The sequence below is a fragment of the Rana temporaria genome, chromosome 11 (assembly GCF_905171775.1).
Source record: "Rana temporaria chromosome 11, aRanTem1.1, whole genome shotgun sequence".
NCBI lineage: Eukaryota > Metazoa > Chordata > Amphibia > Anura > Ranidae > Rana > Rana temporaria.
This window is the reverse complement of record NC_053499.1, coordinates 97,609,562-97,627,196: the sequence shown is the minus strand read 5'-3', so window position 1 is coordinate 97,627,196 and position 17,635 is coordinate 97,609,562. Positions and strand designations below refer to the sequence as shown.

The 17,635-nt window shown below is 43.6% G+C and overlaps 1 protein-coding gene across 16 annotated transcripts in view; it reads left to right on the top strand.

The window, feature by feature from the left end:
- NRXN2 (neurexin 2) overlaps positions 1-17,635 on the top strand; it is a 2,907,124-nt gene that overhangs the window by 2,719,003 nt on the left and 170,486 nt on the right. For all 16 annotated transcript variants that reach the window (XM_040327841.1, XM_040327834.1, XM_040327835.1 and 13 more), the window contains one exon: positions 9,346-9,668. In XM_040327841.1, the coding sequence (XP_040183775.1) occupies positions 9,346-9,668 (323 nt within the window). The remainder of the gene's footprint in view (positions 1-9,345; positions 9,669-17,635) is intronic.

Here is a 17,635-nt window from a genome sequence, read left to right as displayed (position 1 = left end):
CCCCCATTACAAACATGGGGGGTTATTTACTAAAGGCAAATCCGCTTTGCACTACATGTGCAAACTACAAGTGCAAAGTGCACTTGAAATTGCAATGAAAGTGCACTTGAAGTGCAGTCGCTGTAGATCCGAGGGGGACATGCAAGGAAAATATAAAAAAAAATGCATTTTAGCTTGCACATGATTGGATAATAAAATCAGCAAAGCTTCCCCTCATTTCAGATCCACCCCTCAGATTTACAGCGACTGCACTTCCAAGTGCACTTTCAATGCAATTTTTTTTTGCAGTGCAAAGTGGATTTGCCTTTTGTAAATAACCCCCATGGTTTCCTAGACTGGGTGTAGACAAAAAACACTTTCGGCTCCCTCTAGTGGAGGAACTAAAATATCATAAATTGGATTTAGAAGAAAAAATGGTGATGGTATTACGGTACAATGACAAAAAAAGTTTTGGGGAAAGAAACCATAAAAAAAAGAAAAATAGTTATTTATGAAAAGGGAGGAAATAGGGGTGGGCTCTGACCCCATTTAACCACATAGGGTAATGCTGCATGTGACAATCCAAAAAGGAGGAAATTAAAGATGAGATTTGTCATACACGGTAGGTTCATTACATAATGGCAAACATATGACATATCCACAAGGTCCCAAGATTTCCCATAAGGCCCTATAAATAAATGTACGGAATATAAATACTGTATTTACTGGCGTATAACACTAACTTTTTCACCCTGGAAATAGAGGGTAAACTGTGCCTGCGTGTTATACGCAGGAGGCTGTTGTTTTCCTGAAACTTCCCTCTTAAAGTTAGGGTGCGTGTTATACGCCGATAAATACGGTAGTCCAAAAGTGCATGCATGCTTGGTGCAACTGATGCAAGTGTGCAATATAACAAGGTATGCAATAAATATAAAATGAGTGCACTTGTGCTGATTAAACTGTGCAATCAATAGGTTCAATAAACCTGTGCAAATCAGGAATAATAGTAATCCACTGCAATAAATACAAAACAGCTGGTGCAGACATATTAAAGTGCATATGAAATCCTGTGTAACAAATATCAAACGGCTATGAAAAAGTCCATTGTTGGCAGGTGAAAAACGGCACAAATCCTGAAAAGAATTATAAAAAGAATTCCCCTCATGCTGGATATTTATAGATGCGTGCTTAGTGCTTGGTATCTTGTTTGTTAACTACCTGTTCTGTGTAATGTCATTAAAAAATATGAAAAAACATCATGCTATATAAATAAACTAAAACATTTCCAGAATATAAATAGTCCAAAAGTGCATGCGTGCTTGGTGCAACTGATGCAAGTGTGCAATATAACAAGGTGTGCAATGAGTATAAAATTAGTGCACCTGTGCTGATTAAACTGTGCTATCAATAGGTTCACTAAACCTGTGCAAATCAGGAATAATAGTAATCCGCTGCAATCAATACAAAACAGCTGGTGCAGACTTATTAAAGTGCATATGAAATCCTGTGTAACAAATATCAAACAGTTATGAAAAAGTCCATTGTTGGCAAGTGAAAAACAGGAAAAGAATTCTGAAAAGAATTTCCCTTGTGCTGAATATTTATAGATGTGTGCTTGGTGAAAGTGACACTGCAATCTGTGCCCCTGCAAAGCCCACACTCACCGGATATACACCCCTCTTGGAGTATGGAACCTTCACAGTGCAAGCCACTGTGTCGATCTCTGGCAGTGGCGGTGCTTCCATAGAGGGCGCCGGAGCGCCGCCCCCCTCTCGCTCTCGCACCGCCACTGAATACAATACATACTGTAGATTCATGCATTGCATGAATCTATGTATTGCCGCTGCCGCCGACTATTCAGATGGCCGGCCCACTAAATAACAGCAGCTGGTTGGCTGTGGAAGTGTCTATCAGAGCCAGCGGCTCTGATAGGCTTTCCGATTACAGCCCTCTGGTTTCCAGATGCTTATCCAAGGGACGCACGGGGGGTGCGTTCCTTGGATAAGACTGACAGGCGTCTAAGCCAATCAGGTTCACCGGTTCTGGTTACTGGTAGCCTGATTAGCTGAAGCGTCATCAAGGGCGGGAGAAGACATTGAGGGACAGTAGAAGCAGGATGGCTGACCCCAGAAAGGTAAGTGCCAGGCGGGGGGAGGGGGCATTTTACAGGACACAGTGGTGACAATTGCTGGGCACAGTGGCTACAATATTGCTGGGCACAGTGGCGAAAATTGATGGGCACAGTGACTACAATTGCTGGGCACAGTGGCTACAATTGCTTGGCACACTGGCGAAAATTGATGGGCACAGTGGCGAAAATTGCTGGGCACAGTGGCGACAATTGCTGGGCACAGTAGTGACAATTGATGACACAGTGGCTGCGTTTGATGGCATGGCACAGTGGCTGTATTTGATGGCATGGCACAGTGGCGACAATTGATGGCACAGTGGCTGCATTTGATGTATAAAGGAAAGTGTAACGCTTATACAATATATATATCTTGACAATACACATTGAATAAGTAGTATATGGTAGATTAATACATATAAAGTGAAAAAAAGTGCAACAAAATTTTAAATGTGAATAAAGTCCATATGGATAAATTCTACCAAGTGAATGTTGATCAAAATATGGAATGCTGATTTCCCCCGTGTATAATAGTAACCCGCCATCAGTGGAAATTAAGGCTTACCGGAGCCAATGGACTTATGGGGACGTATGCCGCCAAAAGTCGAATCAAGCTTGTAAGATAAGGTTCCCAATCGTGGAAGAAGGAATCATGTTGATGTACACATCCTGATCCCTGATGGATATAACTTCAAAAGTAGGAAGACATACGATTGGAGGGAGAGAGGACACAGTGGCTGCATTTGATGGGCACAGTGGCTGCCTTTGATGAGCACAGTGGTTGCAATTGATAGGCACAGTAGCTGCGTTTGATGGGCACAGTGAGGCTGCAATTGTGTTTTTTTTCGTTTGTTTGCGCCCCCCCCCCCCCAAAAAAAAAAATTTGAGCACCAGCCACCACTAATCTCTGGCAATCGAACCAACCTTTTTGCTGTTCTGTTTTTTTTTTTCACTCCAGCTCATGTACAAGAGAAAAGGCCCCAACATAGTGTTTTATCATTTTTAAAAAGTTTTTTGATAAAGCTTTTAAAATGGGTACTCACACATTAGTAGAGTAAAAATTGCATATAGTCGACCGGTTTTGTCTGCTGACTTCATCTGTAGCATGCAGAACCCTCAGTTCTTTAGAGTCACACTGGATTAAATCTTCCAATGTGGAGGCCCTACTTTCCACCTCAGAGACCCTGGCTTTAAACCCATATAGGTCCGGACGAATCTGGGAAACATCTGAAGCTATTAGATCCATTTGCCACTTAACTGCTTGCGCAGCCTGCTCACCCCTGGTGCTGATGCGAGTGCCCGGCAGGCGCGATCACCTCCGGGCAACCGCGATCGCTCGTGACAGAGCGAGAACTGGGAGCTGTGAATCGCAAAAAGTGGCCCGGTCATTGACCAGCAAAATGGTACGGGGCTGAAGTGGTTAAGAGTCTCTTTACACTCCAGTAAACACACAGCTCCCGGTTCTTTCAGGGGGAGAAATGACTGATAAGAGGTTCATACAATGTATGAACAGCGATCTGTAATTTCCCCTAGTCAGTCCCACCCCCCTTCAGTTAGAACACAATGAGGGAACATAATTAACCCCTTGATCGCCCCCTAGTGTCATTTTTATAATAATCAATGCATTTTTAAAGCACTGATCGCTATAAAAATGCCAATGGTCCCAAAAATGTGTCAAAAGTGTCCGATGTGTCCGCCATAAGGTCGCAGTACCGATAAAAATCGTAGATTGCAGCCATTACTAGAAAAAAAATTGTTAATAAAAATGCCATAAAACTATCCCCTATTTTGTAGACGCTATAACTTTTGCGCAAACCAATCAATAAACGCTTATTGCGATTTTTTTTTATGAAAAATATGTAGAAGAATACGTATCGGCCTAAACTGAGGAAAAAAATCGTTTTTTTTATATATCTTTGGGGGATATTTATTTTAACAAAAATTTAAAAAATATTATTATTTTTTCAAAATTGTCGCTCTATTTTTGTTTATAGTGCAAAAAATAAAAACCGCAGAGGTGATCAAATACCACCAAAAGAAAGCTCTATTTGTGGGAAAAAAAGGATGCCAATTTTGTTTGGGAGCCACGTTGTACAATTGTCAGTTAAAGCGACGCAGTGCCGAATCGCAAAAAGTGGCCCGGTCATTGACCAGCAAAATGGTACGGGGCTGAAGTGGTTAAGAGTCTCTTTACACTCCATTATGGCTGCAGTCGAAGAGGAATCTTCTACAAGGGTAGTCGGTGCATCATTAGTCGGCTTTAGGGTAACAGTAATGGTCATCCCTGCGTTTTACTATTTTTCATTTCCATGTAGGGGAAATAACTGTTGCAGGAATTGAGTCTGATACTGGCTTACTTGATGTCACTATACGAGTCTGAGGCTGAGACATCTATCCCCAGGCAAATTTTTTTTATGAAAGAGCGTTTGTTATCCCAAGAGATATAGACAGTATTTAAAGCCCTATTACCAGTAACCCTATCACTGGCAATTTAAATGTTTGAGATGGGCTAAAAAAAAGGAGGAATCTGATTTAAAATCAAAAACGCATCACATCAAGAAAATGTCTTTATACCTCCATCGCCCAAGATCCACTTATTTATTCAGCTATGTAGGCAGCTGAGGAGTCTCAAACTAACAAACTATTGTGGGTTGCAGTTACAGTACAGTACTCCAGTATATTTAGTTTAGTTATACTGTAATAGGGCTCAATCACAAGAATTAAAAAATAATAATTTCATAGACATACCTCAGGGTGTATAAAGTGACAGGTGCTTCTGCGCTAATACAGATCCTCAATCTTCAATAACCTCAACAAAATATATACAGTGCAGCAAAACCTAACAGTGTTTACCATACACAAAACAGAAATCAAATAATAAGAGTGATTCTGCGCAACGTATCTCACAACGCTGTGACACACAAAAATGAAACACAATAAAAAAGTGTGAATAAATATTGAAATGAGTAGTCCATGCAATAAAGTGATATAAGAGAGCTTATCACACTCACATAGTGCATCAAAAAATAAAAGTGCAATAAAAAGTCCAAACTGAAAACCAAATGAATGGTTAAATGAGTGGTGTGCAAAAAAGCAAATTAGAGTCCTCAAGTATATATTAAAAGGATGAGAGCTGCCAGATGATATGCTAAATAATGCTGAATCCAGTATTTAGATAATGACAAGCAGGTGATAGATCATATCCTTCACTAGGCTCACAAGCCTCTTACCTCCAGGCAGATATAAATGAGCATCCAATCTCTCACACGGTTGCAGTCCTCTATGGATAATTCCTGTCTGTCCACCCCTTGAGCTGGCACCACGTCTCTTTCACAGATCCATACAGTACTCCGCCCAAATGTAAATAAGAGAGAACAGAGAGGAGCCTCCAATAGTGAAGTACAGTAAACCAGGGTAAAATTTATTAAAGGAAAAGACCTGTGCTTACATCTAAAACTACAAACGTGCAGCAAATTTTTAAAAATGAGCGGCGTTCACAACGCCAGCTTACGTCACTCCAGGTGTACGCCAATCCCTACGCGTTACGACACGGGGTCACGTGTCTTCATCTGGGGCATCTGATTGGCAGACATTCTATTGTTTATGTATCTGAAAAACCGGAAATAGTATCGCCGCCATTTTGTTGAAGTCCAAATGCTATGCATATTGTACCTATCTAGTAGGACGCACTGCATTGGAATGGCACATCTCCGCCTGAAGATATAATTAAAAAATATAAACATCTATATGGCGACTAGATGATAAAGAATGGCTAAGATTGAAGATTAAATAATGTATACCGCTACACAACAGGCAAAAATCACAAGTTAAAAATTATATATTAAAAATGTGTATATATCTCCGCAGCGTGAGGGGGGAAGGGAGAATAACCATCCCCATCACAGATGTATAAAGCATATAAAAATGGGGATAAAAACCTCCTTGAACACCTATACTGCGGGAGAAAAAATTATTATATGTATACAGGTCTACCAAAATATATAAATATATGGTAACAATCATAATGGGGACATAGCTATAGAATGTTTAAAATCAGACAAGTTCATATACTCGTCAAGCACTGAGCATAATATAAATGCAGTATATAAAAATACTACATAAGTATATATAAAAATTAATGTACTCTAAAAAATATATATATAATATATATATATATATATATATATATATATATATATAAAAATGAATAATTTTTTTTTTATATATATGTAAAAAATATATAAAAAATATATAAAAAATGGTGGTCGCACACCTGGTTTGTCGCATCACATAACCACAATCTATATATACATACAGATATTCCTATTCTATCATCATGTCAAAGCTAATCTCCCTCAAATGGTGAGATAGCAATCATACACAGAACGACTTAATGTACTGAAGAACTTAAATAGATCGATCAAAAGTTACTAAGGAAACAGTTGAGATCAAACTCAACGTTCATACCACCCGGTACAAGTGTACGCATAGTATGAATCCGTTTAGATTCCTTTTGGCTAATTGTACGAATCTTGTGGCTCCCTCTCCATGAGGGATTGAATTTCTCAACCCCCCAAAATTGTAATTGGGTGGGGTCACGGTTATGTATTTGATCAAAGTGTCTTGAAACACTGTGTTTCGGGAAGCCTTTTATTGTGTTCTCCACATGTTCACTGACCCGAACCTTCAGGGCCCTCTTGGTTCTACCGACATACTGAAGATTACAGCTACATTGTAGCACATATACAACCTCCTCAGTATGACATCCGATAAAGTCTCTAATCACATGGGTTTCACCTGTGTTTGTCGCCACAAACTCAGTGCGTTTCTTTTGAAACCTCTGTGATTTCCGACATGCATTACAATTCTTGCATGGATAAAAACCCTTTCCTGAAAAGAAGGTATACCCTGGTTTTGGTGGTGGTTCAACTACTGTTTTCACAATCAGGTTTCTCAAAGTGGGTGCTCTCTTGTACACTATCCTCGGTTTTTCTGGAAGTAGTTTCCCTAGATCCTTATCTCCCTTCAAGATGTGCCAATGTCTCCTAATCAATTTGGCCACATCTTATTTTTTATATATTTTTTATATATTTTTTACATATATATAAAAAAAAGTATTCATTTTTATATATATATATATTATATATATATTTTTTAGAGTACATTAATTTTTATATATACTTATGTAGTATTTTTATATACTGCATTTATATTATGCTCAGTGCTTGACGAGTATATGAACTTGTCTGATTTTAAACATTCTATAGCTATGTCCCCATTATGATTGTTACCATATATTTATATATTTTGGTGGACCTGTATACATATAATAATTTTTTCTCCCCCAGTATAGGTGTTCAAGGAGGTTTTTATCCCCATTTTTATATGCTTTATACATCTGTGATGGGGATGGTTATTCTCCCTTCCCCCCTCACGCTGCGGAGATATATACACATTTTTAATATATAATTTTTAACTTGTGATTTTTGCCTGTTGTGTAGCGGTATACATTATTTAATCTTCAATCTTAGCCATTCTTTATCATCTAGTCGCCATATAGATGTTTATAGTTTTTAATTATATCTTCAGGCGGAGATGTGCCATTCCAATGCAGTGCGTCCTACTAGATAGGTACAATATGCATAGCATTTGGACTTCAACAAAATGGCGGCGATACTATTTCCGTTTTTTCAGATACATAAACAATAGAATGTCCGCCAATCAGATGCCCCAGATGAGGACACGTGACCCCGTGTCGTAACGCGTAGGGATTGGCGTACACCTGGAGTGACGTAAGCCGGCGCTGTGAACGCCACTCGTTTTTAAAAAATTGCTGCACGTTTGTAGTTTTAGATGTAAGCACAGGTCTTTTCCTTTAATAAATTTTACCCTGGTTTACTGTACTTCACTATCGGAGGCTCCTCTCTGTTCTCTCTTATTTACATTTGGGCGGAGTACTATATGGATCTGTGAAAGAGACGTGGTGCCAGCTCAAGGGGTGGACGGACAGGAATTATCCATAGAGGACTGCAACCGTGTGAGAGATTGGATGCTCATTTATATCTGCCTGGAGGTAAGAGGCTTGTGAGCCTAGTGAAGGATATGATCTATCACCTGCTTGTCATTATCTAAATACTGGATTCAGCATTATTTAGCATATCATCTGGCAGCTCTCATCCTTTTAATATATACTTGAGGACTCTAATTTGCTTTTTTGCACACCACTCATTTAACCATTCATTTGGTTTTCAGTTTGGACTTTTTATTGCACTTTTATTTTTTGATGCACTATGTGAGTGTGACAAGCTCTCTTATATCACTTTATTGCATGGACTACTCATTTCAATATTTATTCACACTTTTTTATTGTTTCATTTTTGTGTGTCACAGCGTTGTGAGATACGTTGCGCAGAATCACTCTTATTATTTGATACCTCAGGGTGTAGCAAGATGACCACTGGTGTGAACCACTGGGTCTGGAACTGAAGCTCAGTCATCCATCCACAAAAGGATGTATGGTCAGTCTCTTCCAATTTCTTTTGATGTATATGTCCTTATGAGACCACAAACGGTTACCAGCAACTGATGAACCAACAGGCGGACAGGCTCAGGATAATAGATACGAGCTGGCCACCTCAGGAGCCAAGAGCCAGGAGTTAGGAAGAAGCCTGGTTGTTCTGGGATCAAGAGACCGAGGGGGAGGCTGGATAAAACAGGATGGCAGCCCTCACCACTCTCTCTACACTCCACACTGAGCCACGCTGTACTCTCCCGACACTTTCCGATCTTCTGTCCTCTAATCTGCCCCCAGTCAGCTGAGACAGCAACCGGCGGCCTCGGCTATTTCCGGTCACCGACACAATAACCAGAGCAGGCATCTCAGGAACATGTCAGGATAGCAGGAGTTCTCCACAGGACGTCCGCTCAGAAACTTCTCCGGTCATGCCTCCCCCTCCCCGGTCACACCTCCCCTCTTATTCTATTTATATTTCAGAATTATATTTCATAATTCCAGAGGGTAGTGATATTCTGCTGTCAAGAGATGTTCTAGGTCCATGATAGTCAATTTCCACAACAGTTTTTTGTATGAAACATATATTTTACTAGTATGAGGCACAAACTGAGCTGAGTGGAGGGGAACATATATGCTGCATGTAAAAGTTTTGTAGTTAGAAAGCCCCTTCATTTATTATGTTCTCTAATCTAAACAAATAACATCATTCTTGTTATTTTACCAGGTCGGCAGCTCACCATATTCAACAGCCAGGCAGCCATCAAAGTTGGTGGAAAGGACCAAGGACGGCCATTCCAGGGTCAGATCTCAGGCTTGTATTACAATGGTCTAAAGGTGCTCTCCCTAGCTGCAGAGAGTGACCCCAATATCAGGACGGAAGGCAATCTTATGCTTGTTGGTGAGGTTCCATCAGTCATGACCACTGAGACAACAGCCACTACACTTTTGGCTGACATGTCTACCACCATCATGGAAACAACTACAACTATGGCCACCACCACCACTAGGAAAGGGAGATCTCCAACCATGAGAGACAGCATCGCACAAGTAAGTACATCATTGCCGTTTTCATGTATGTTAAAAATAACAGTATTCATTAACAAACACTAGCCTTAACATATAATACATTTTTCTATAATTTTTTATAGCTTTGAAAATTGTAAAATACCCCCAAACCTTATGTTTCCTAAAAAGCACAGGTGCTTCTGATTTTGTACATCGTGCAATAGTTGTACACGTGTTTATCAAAACATTATTTTCTATAAAAATGTGCTAAAATCATTATTAGCGCACACAAACTCATATGCAGATTGAAGGTATGCAAAACTGTATTCAAGTTACTTATGGTAAAAACCTAGAAGTTGGCTTCACACCTTTGTGCTGAGGTATGTATATTGCGATAAAATGATGCAAGCATAATTTTTTTCCGAGTGCAGCGAGTTACTAGAAATGTTCAGAGAAAGAAAGTACAGCGCCTCTGAGTGTAGACTATTAAAACATTTATTCCAAGCATACAGAATAAAACTCACAAGGCTGGCCATAAATCAGTGGACTTTCCTTCTCATTTCCATATATTAGAGCTTGGAGCTCTCAAGACTGATAAGATGGACATTGCGTTACTCTAGTAACATTTCCCCTTCTGCCACTTTCCATGTGTTTTTCTCTGTATAAATAAATGCTCAGCACTGAGCAGTTCTGTGTTCACTCACAAAAAGAATTGATCATAAACATGTAATTCATGTTTACCAATCCCTCCAGGTGTTCATTCAAGAAACTGAAGAGATCCGTAAACATGAGAGACATGTTTACTAATCCTGCTCCCCTCAATATGATTCCCTGCACAACCTGCTGTCACTGAGGCCACAGGCAGGGGGGAGAGCAGCGGGTTGTAGGCACGGGACACAAAGTTCTGAGTTTTTATGAGTTATTTAATTTGACTTTTTTCAGCCACTGATTGCAGCCATTTACTAATAACCCTAGGAGACCAAGGTAATTCGGCTTCTGGGTTACTGAGCCAGGCAGCTTCAAGCAGTTTTATTCTTATATCCCTTATATCGCTGGCAGTCAATATAATTTTACTTAAATTAAACTTTTGAGGATTGTTTTGAGCTGTCATTGCCGATTTAGAGTTTTCTAGATTATTATTTTTTTTATTTAGATTTTATGTATTATGACTTTATTATGTACAAAGTCACTAACATATACTGTAGCTCCTGAATTCTGAAAGTATGTATTCCCTACATGCATTTGTTTTTCGGGTCATTGTTCCAGTAGCTAGTGCAGCTAGGATAGAATGACAGCCCAAACCTGGCAACTTTACAATAAATTTCATTTTTAGAAATTCATGACTTTCTAAGAATGACAAAATAATATAGGATGGTTTTATCTTTTCAAGGCTACAATATTTAAAATATTTGTTGGTATTGTATTACAAATACAATCAGCATTATATGAGAAAATCTTTCCTATGTATGAAAATTAAAGATTTTTTTTTTTTTTATAACATGTAAAGATTTAGGTGTCCATGAGCAGCAGCATTTACTAATTCAAAGAAAAAAAGTGCAGTACACCCCATGTGATATGGCGATATGGCGCTGTGTGTCAAACATTATATCACATTTTTGTAAATATTTTATTATATCTTTTATGTGACAGCACTGAAGAAATTACACTTTGCTACAATGTAAATTAGTGCATGTACAGCAGTGGTTCTCAACCTGGGGGTCGAATGATGATTTTCCAGGGGTCACCAAATCCTGAGCTGTTTCTGAAGCCCGCGCTGCTCTCCCAGCCTTTTCGCAGCCACCCAGCAGGACTTTTCCTGAAGCCTGCAGCCGCCCATTCAGTTCATGGCTGGGGGCAGAGACTAGAGGTCAGCTGACTGGTGAGGAATGTGAAGTGGGAAAGGCTGGGGGAGACCCTATCTCCTGATTTTGGCATAGGTGTCACTGCTAAAAGACACCACAAAGCAGGAGACACAGTGAGTAACATTATCTGTGATTATAGTTGCCATTAAAAGTCCCCACTACAGTTCTCAGATCAACAGATGACCTTGATCAAGAACACCTACAGTAAGTCAGCAGATCAGAACTCCCCCCAGCATTGCCACTCATTCCAACTCCCCCCAGCATTGCCACTCATTCCAACTCCCCCCAGCATTGCCACTCATTCTACCCCCTGTTAGCACTGCCACTCATCCCCCCCCCACCAAGGAGTAAGAGAAGCAGTGGCGGCTGGTGAAGTTTTTGGATGGGGGGGTGCCAGACCCCGCCCTTCCTTTTTGACCCCTCCCACTTGGTGGAAATGGGCGTGGTTTCATCGGAAAAGTGGGCATAGCTCTAAGGTGGTGTGGTTAGCATCTGAGATGAACGAGGGATGAAGGGAGAGCAGGCCCAGATCCTACACAACAATAGAAATGTGCATTCTAGAAAGTTTAGCAATCAGCAGATAAAGATACTTCAATCATCCCGGCACCATGGTTGTTATGGTATCAGGATGATTGAAACACATTATTTCTATTATTACATTGTAATATTAAATGAAATAGTTCAACTCACCATAATGCAGAATCAGTGGGAGCCCCGAGCGTGTCGTCAGCCACCAGATGCTATCAAGTGTCCCCAGCGGAGTCCCTCCTTACATGCAGCCCCGTGTCACATCAAATGTAGCCTCTCTCCCTATCAAATGCAGCCAGGGCCTGTCCCTATCAATTGCAGCACCTGCCCAATAAATAACAAAACACTATATATTATACACAAAGCGCACACTATACAGAGCACACTATACACAGAGCGCACACTATACACAGAGGGGGTAATCCACAAAGATCCGGCGTAACTTAATTTTTTCCATTTAAGTTGCACTGCCTTAAAATTTCTACCTAAGTGCCCGATCCACTTACCTAGAAATTTTGGGCTGTGTAACTTAAATTCCGCCGGCGCAAGGCGTTCCTATTTTCATGGGGGCGATTCCCATTTAAATTAGGCGCGCTCCCGCGCCGGCCGTACTGCGCATGCTCGTGACGTCATTTTCCCGACGTGCATAGCGCGAAATTACGTTACGCCGAGCTTTGTGGATTGCGACGGGTCAATAAAGTTGCGGCGCAAAAAAAAAAATCGCGTCGCTGGACAGAAAGGTCTGTTTTTACAAGGTGTAAACAGTTTACACTTTGTAAAAGCAGCCCTAATTTTGCGTTTGCAAACTAAAACTTACGGAGAAAAAACGAAGCTGAAAAGCTTAGTGGATCTCCGTAAGTGCTAATTTGCATATCCGAGGCGGCATTTCGACACGAAATGCCCCCAGCGGCGGATGCGGTACTGCATCCTAAGATCCGGCAGTGTAAGTCCCTTACACATGCCGGATCTTCTGCCTAACTATGGAAAACTGATTCTGTGGATCAGTTCCATAGTTAGGAACAGGGATACGACGGCGTAACAGCAGTTACGCCGTCGTATCCCTTTTGTGGATCTGGCCCAGAGCGCACACTATACAGAGCACACTATACACAGAGCGCACACTATACACAGAGCGCACACTATACACAGAGCGCACACTATACACAGAGCGCACACTATACACAGAGCGCACACTATACACAGAGCGCACACTATACACAGAGCGAACACTATACACAGAGCGAACACTATACACAGAGCGAACACTATACACAGAGCGAACACTATACACAGAGAGAACACTATACACAGAAAGAACACTATACACAGAGCGCACACTATACACATAGAGAACACTATACACATAGAGAACACTATACACAAAGAGAACACTATACACAAAGAGAACACTATACACAGAACACTATACACCGAGAGAACACTATACACCGAGAGAACACTATACACCGAGAGAACACTATACACCGAGAGAACACTATACACGAGAGAACACTATACACCGAGAGAACACTATACACCGAGAGAACACTATACACCGAGAGAACACTATACACAGAGAGAACACTATACACAGAGCGCACACTATACACAGAGAGAACACTATACACATTGTTTTTGTTTAGGGTGGAGAGGCAAGGAGGGGGGTTATTGTTTAGGCTCTTCACCCTAAACAATAACCCCCCTCCCTGCCGCTCCACCCTCAACAATAACCTCCCTCCCTGCGTGGAGAGGCAGGGAGGGGGTTATTGTTTAGGGTGGAAAGACAGGGAGGGGGGTTCTTGTTTAGAGTGGAGAGACAGGGGGGCCGTTTTAGGGTGGAGAGGCAGGGGGCCGTTTTAGGGTGGAGAGGCAGGGGGGCCGTTTTAGGGTGGAGAGGCAGGGGGGCCATTTTAGGGTGGAGAGGCAGGGAGGGGGTTATTGTTTAGGGTGGAAAGACAGGGAGGGGGGTTCTTGTTTAGAGTGGAGAGACAGGGGGTCCGTTTTAGGGTGGAGAGGCAGGGGGCCGTTTTAGGGTGGAGAGGCAGGGGGCCGTTTTAGGGTGGAGAGGCAGGGGGGCCGTTTTAGGGTGGAGAGGCAGGGGGGCCATTTTAGGGTGGAGAGGCAGGGAGGGGGGTTCTTGTTTAGAGTGGAGAGACAGGGGGGGCCGTTTTAGGGTGGAGAGGCAGGGGGGCCGTTTTAGGATGGAGAGGCAGGGGGGGCCGTTTTAGGGTGGAGAGGCAGGGGGGACCGTTTTAGGGTGGAGAGGCAGGGGGGCCGTTTTAGGGTGGAGAGGCAGGGGGGCCGTTTTAGGGTGGAGAGGCAGGGGGGGCCATTTTAGGGTGGAGAGGCAGGGGGGCCGTTTTAGGGTGGAGAGGCAGGGGGGCCGTTTTAGGGTGGAGAGGCAGGGGGGCCGTTTTAGGATGGAGAGGCAGAGGGGGCCGTTTTAGGATGGAGAGGCAGGGGGGGGCCGTTTTAGGGTGGAGAGGCAGGGGGGACCGTTTTAGGGTGGAGAGGCAGGGGGGGCCGTTTTAGGGTGGAGAGGCAGGGGGGCCCGTTTTAGGGTGGAGAAGCAAGGGGGGCCGTTTTAGGGTGAAGAGGCAGGGGGGCCCGTTTTAGGGTGGAGAAGCAAGGGGGGCCGTTTTAGGGTGAAGAGGCAGGGGGGGCCGTTTTAGGGTGGAGAAGCAGGGGGCCGTTTAAGGGTGGAGAGGCAGGGGGGTCGTTTTAGGGTGGAGAGGCAGGGGGGCCATTTTAGGGTGGAGAGGCAGGGGGGGTCGTTTTAGGGTGGAGAGGCAGTTTAGAAACCCCACGGGCTCTGCAGCAACTGTGAAGGAGAAGTGAACAGAAGTTGGGGGAGGGGAGCCAGGCTCACGGCAGGACACAGTACAAGTGTGAGTGAAGCAGTTTAGCTGCCGTGCAGAGGAATCACTGTCTGACTGGACTCGGGGGAAGGTAAGCATGTTGCCGGTGTAACTGGGAAGGAGTGACAGTGAGAGAGCTCACCTCTGATCTCTGCATGGTGCACCCAGTCACTTCTGCTCTGGTTCCCCTGCGCTCAGCCAGGCTAGGCACTGCACCCACCCACCGCACATGATGGGAAGCATGTTGCCGGGAAGGAGAGTGACAGTGAGAGAGCTCACATCCGAATCAATCCCCGCACTCACTCACTAACCTTCTGCTTTGGTTCCTCTGCGCTCAGGCCACCCGCCGCACCTACGATCGCTCCCTGCCTCACATTACAGTGTTGCAATAGTCTCAGAGACTTGAAGTTGTCCTGTTCACTCCAGCCCGACTCCAGGGAAGTGCTGAAAAAGCACTGCCCACTGGCCATCTGGTCCAATGAAAAAAAAGCAACAAGAGCCAAGGACAAATCACTGGAGAGTGATCAGCTGATTGCAGGCTGGGAAGCTTCCCATAGACCGCCACATGTCCGGGGCCTGATCACTCTTAAAGTGACATTTTTTTTTTCAAAAAATAAAATGTTTTCAATTTTTTTTTTTACAGCTTGGGGGGAGGGGGGGCGGCGCCCGAGCGCCCCTATGGATGGGCCGCCACTGAAGAGAAGGAATAAAAATAGAGAATACATGCAAGGGATAGGAAAAGAGGGGGTGGAACAAAGAAAAAGGAGAGAAAGAATAAGAGAGAGAACAAAAAAAACGGCGAGAGGGATGGGGGGAGGAAAAAACAAGAAATTAGGATAGCAAGAGATAAAAGGGAAAGAAAGGAGAACAAAGAGAAAGAGTGGTACATCCTAAAATGTACCAGAAGGTGTTTTAATACTGTAGGAGTGGAAGGGACTCAGGGAGCGCTAAATGTCCGTGGGTTAGGGACGCAAATTACTTGTTTTGCCCTGGGTGCTAACAACCCACGCTACGAAAATTATTTTACTGTTAGGGGTTCCCACAACTTGGGAAATTTTATCAAGGGGTCACGGCACTAGTAAGGTTGAGAACCACTGGTGTACAGCTTGTGTAAATGTGTGTAAATACTGTACGCTGTCCCCTCAAAATAACTCAACACACAGCCATTAATGTCTAACCTACTGGCAACAAAAGTGAGTACACCAGAGCTTCACAGGTTGCCACTGGAGTCCTCTTCCACTCCTCCATGATGACATCACAAAGATGGTGGATGTTAGAGACTTTGCACTCCTCCACCTTCCATTTGAGGATGCCCCACAGATGTTTAATAGGGTTTAGGTCTGGAGACATGTGTAGCGCCCCCTTACTTTCAGTATGGGCACTACGCTAAAGTTAGTGGGGAATGGGAGAGTTATTTTGCTCCCATTCATAATTTGTTAAATTTGGGCTGCTGTCATTTCTGAACTGTCCTGTAGGTCAGTCTGTGCTCCAGGGGTGCCGATCCCACCCCTGGGCGACAGTTGGCGCTAGAGGGGTTCTGGCAGAGCCGCTTTTCCCCAGCAGCCAATTAGAGGAGTTTTCCCTTGCGGGGCATGCTGGGGGAGGATATATCTGTGGCAGACGCCATTTTTGTTGGTCCTTGGCGGGTTCCTAGTTCCAGGTGCGGCACCCACCTTTAGGGTGTGCGCATCCAACGGACCCCGGCGATATGGCCTACCAGGCCGGGGTCACATGCTACGCAGAGCTCCATGTTGCTGAAAGGGGCCCCAGTGACTTGCTGGGTCCCTGGCTCTATTGAAGAGATCCCAAGCTATGTGCTGTGCTGTGGGGGATCGGCTCAAGGAAAACCCAGAGGCAGGTTATCTGAGGGGCTTGAACGAACCATCGGGGATCTGGTGACCGGGACATTGACAGGTACACTTCATCTGTCACCCGGTGACCCTAATCTAATCTACTGGGAGGATTCGCTCAATCCATTTAGCTCATCCAAGTACTAGGCCTGTGGCAGAGGTCCCTAGAGCCAGGTCTGTGGCAGATGCCTGTTACTCCCAGCAACCTAAAGTGACACTTCGGCTGCCAGGCTCGTGGCAGGAGTCTGTCCGGGGACGCTTCACCCACTCTGGCTAGAGTGGCGACGAACCGTATCTACTACTACTGAGAGCAGGATTGCTCTTTCTCATATCCAGGCCTGATACTGCAAAGTTCTCTATTGCTATATCAACCTTTTCTCTCTACCTCATGTTGATGTTGGGCCGAGAATAAAGCATTCAGAAAACCTTCATTTATTGTCTGGACATTCAATCTACTCAACAACTTCACCCCTAGACAACGGTAAGAGGTAACTTAATATGCCGATCCCAACAACAACCAGCGGCTCCTGAGGGGGTAGCGCTACACATGCTTGGCCAGTCCATCACCTTTACCCTCAACTTCTTTAGCAAAGCAGTGGTCATCTTGGAGTTGTGTTTGGGGTCGTTATGTTGGAATACTGCCCTGCAGCCCAGTCTCTGAAGGCAGGGGATCATGCTTTGCTTCAGTATGTCACAGTACATTTTGGCATACATGGTTCCCTCAATGAACCCAGTTCCCCAGTGCTGGCAGCACTCAGCCAGTCCCAGACCAAGACACTTCCACTAACATGCTTGACTGTAGGCAATAGGGATGAGCCGAGCACCCCCCTGTTCGGTTCGCACCAGAACCTTCGAACGGACCGAACGTTCGCGCGAACTTTAGAACACCATTGAAGTCTATGGGACTCGAA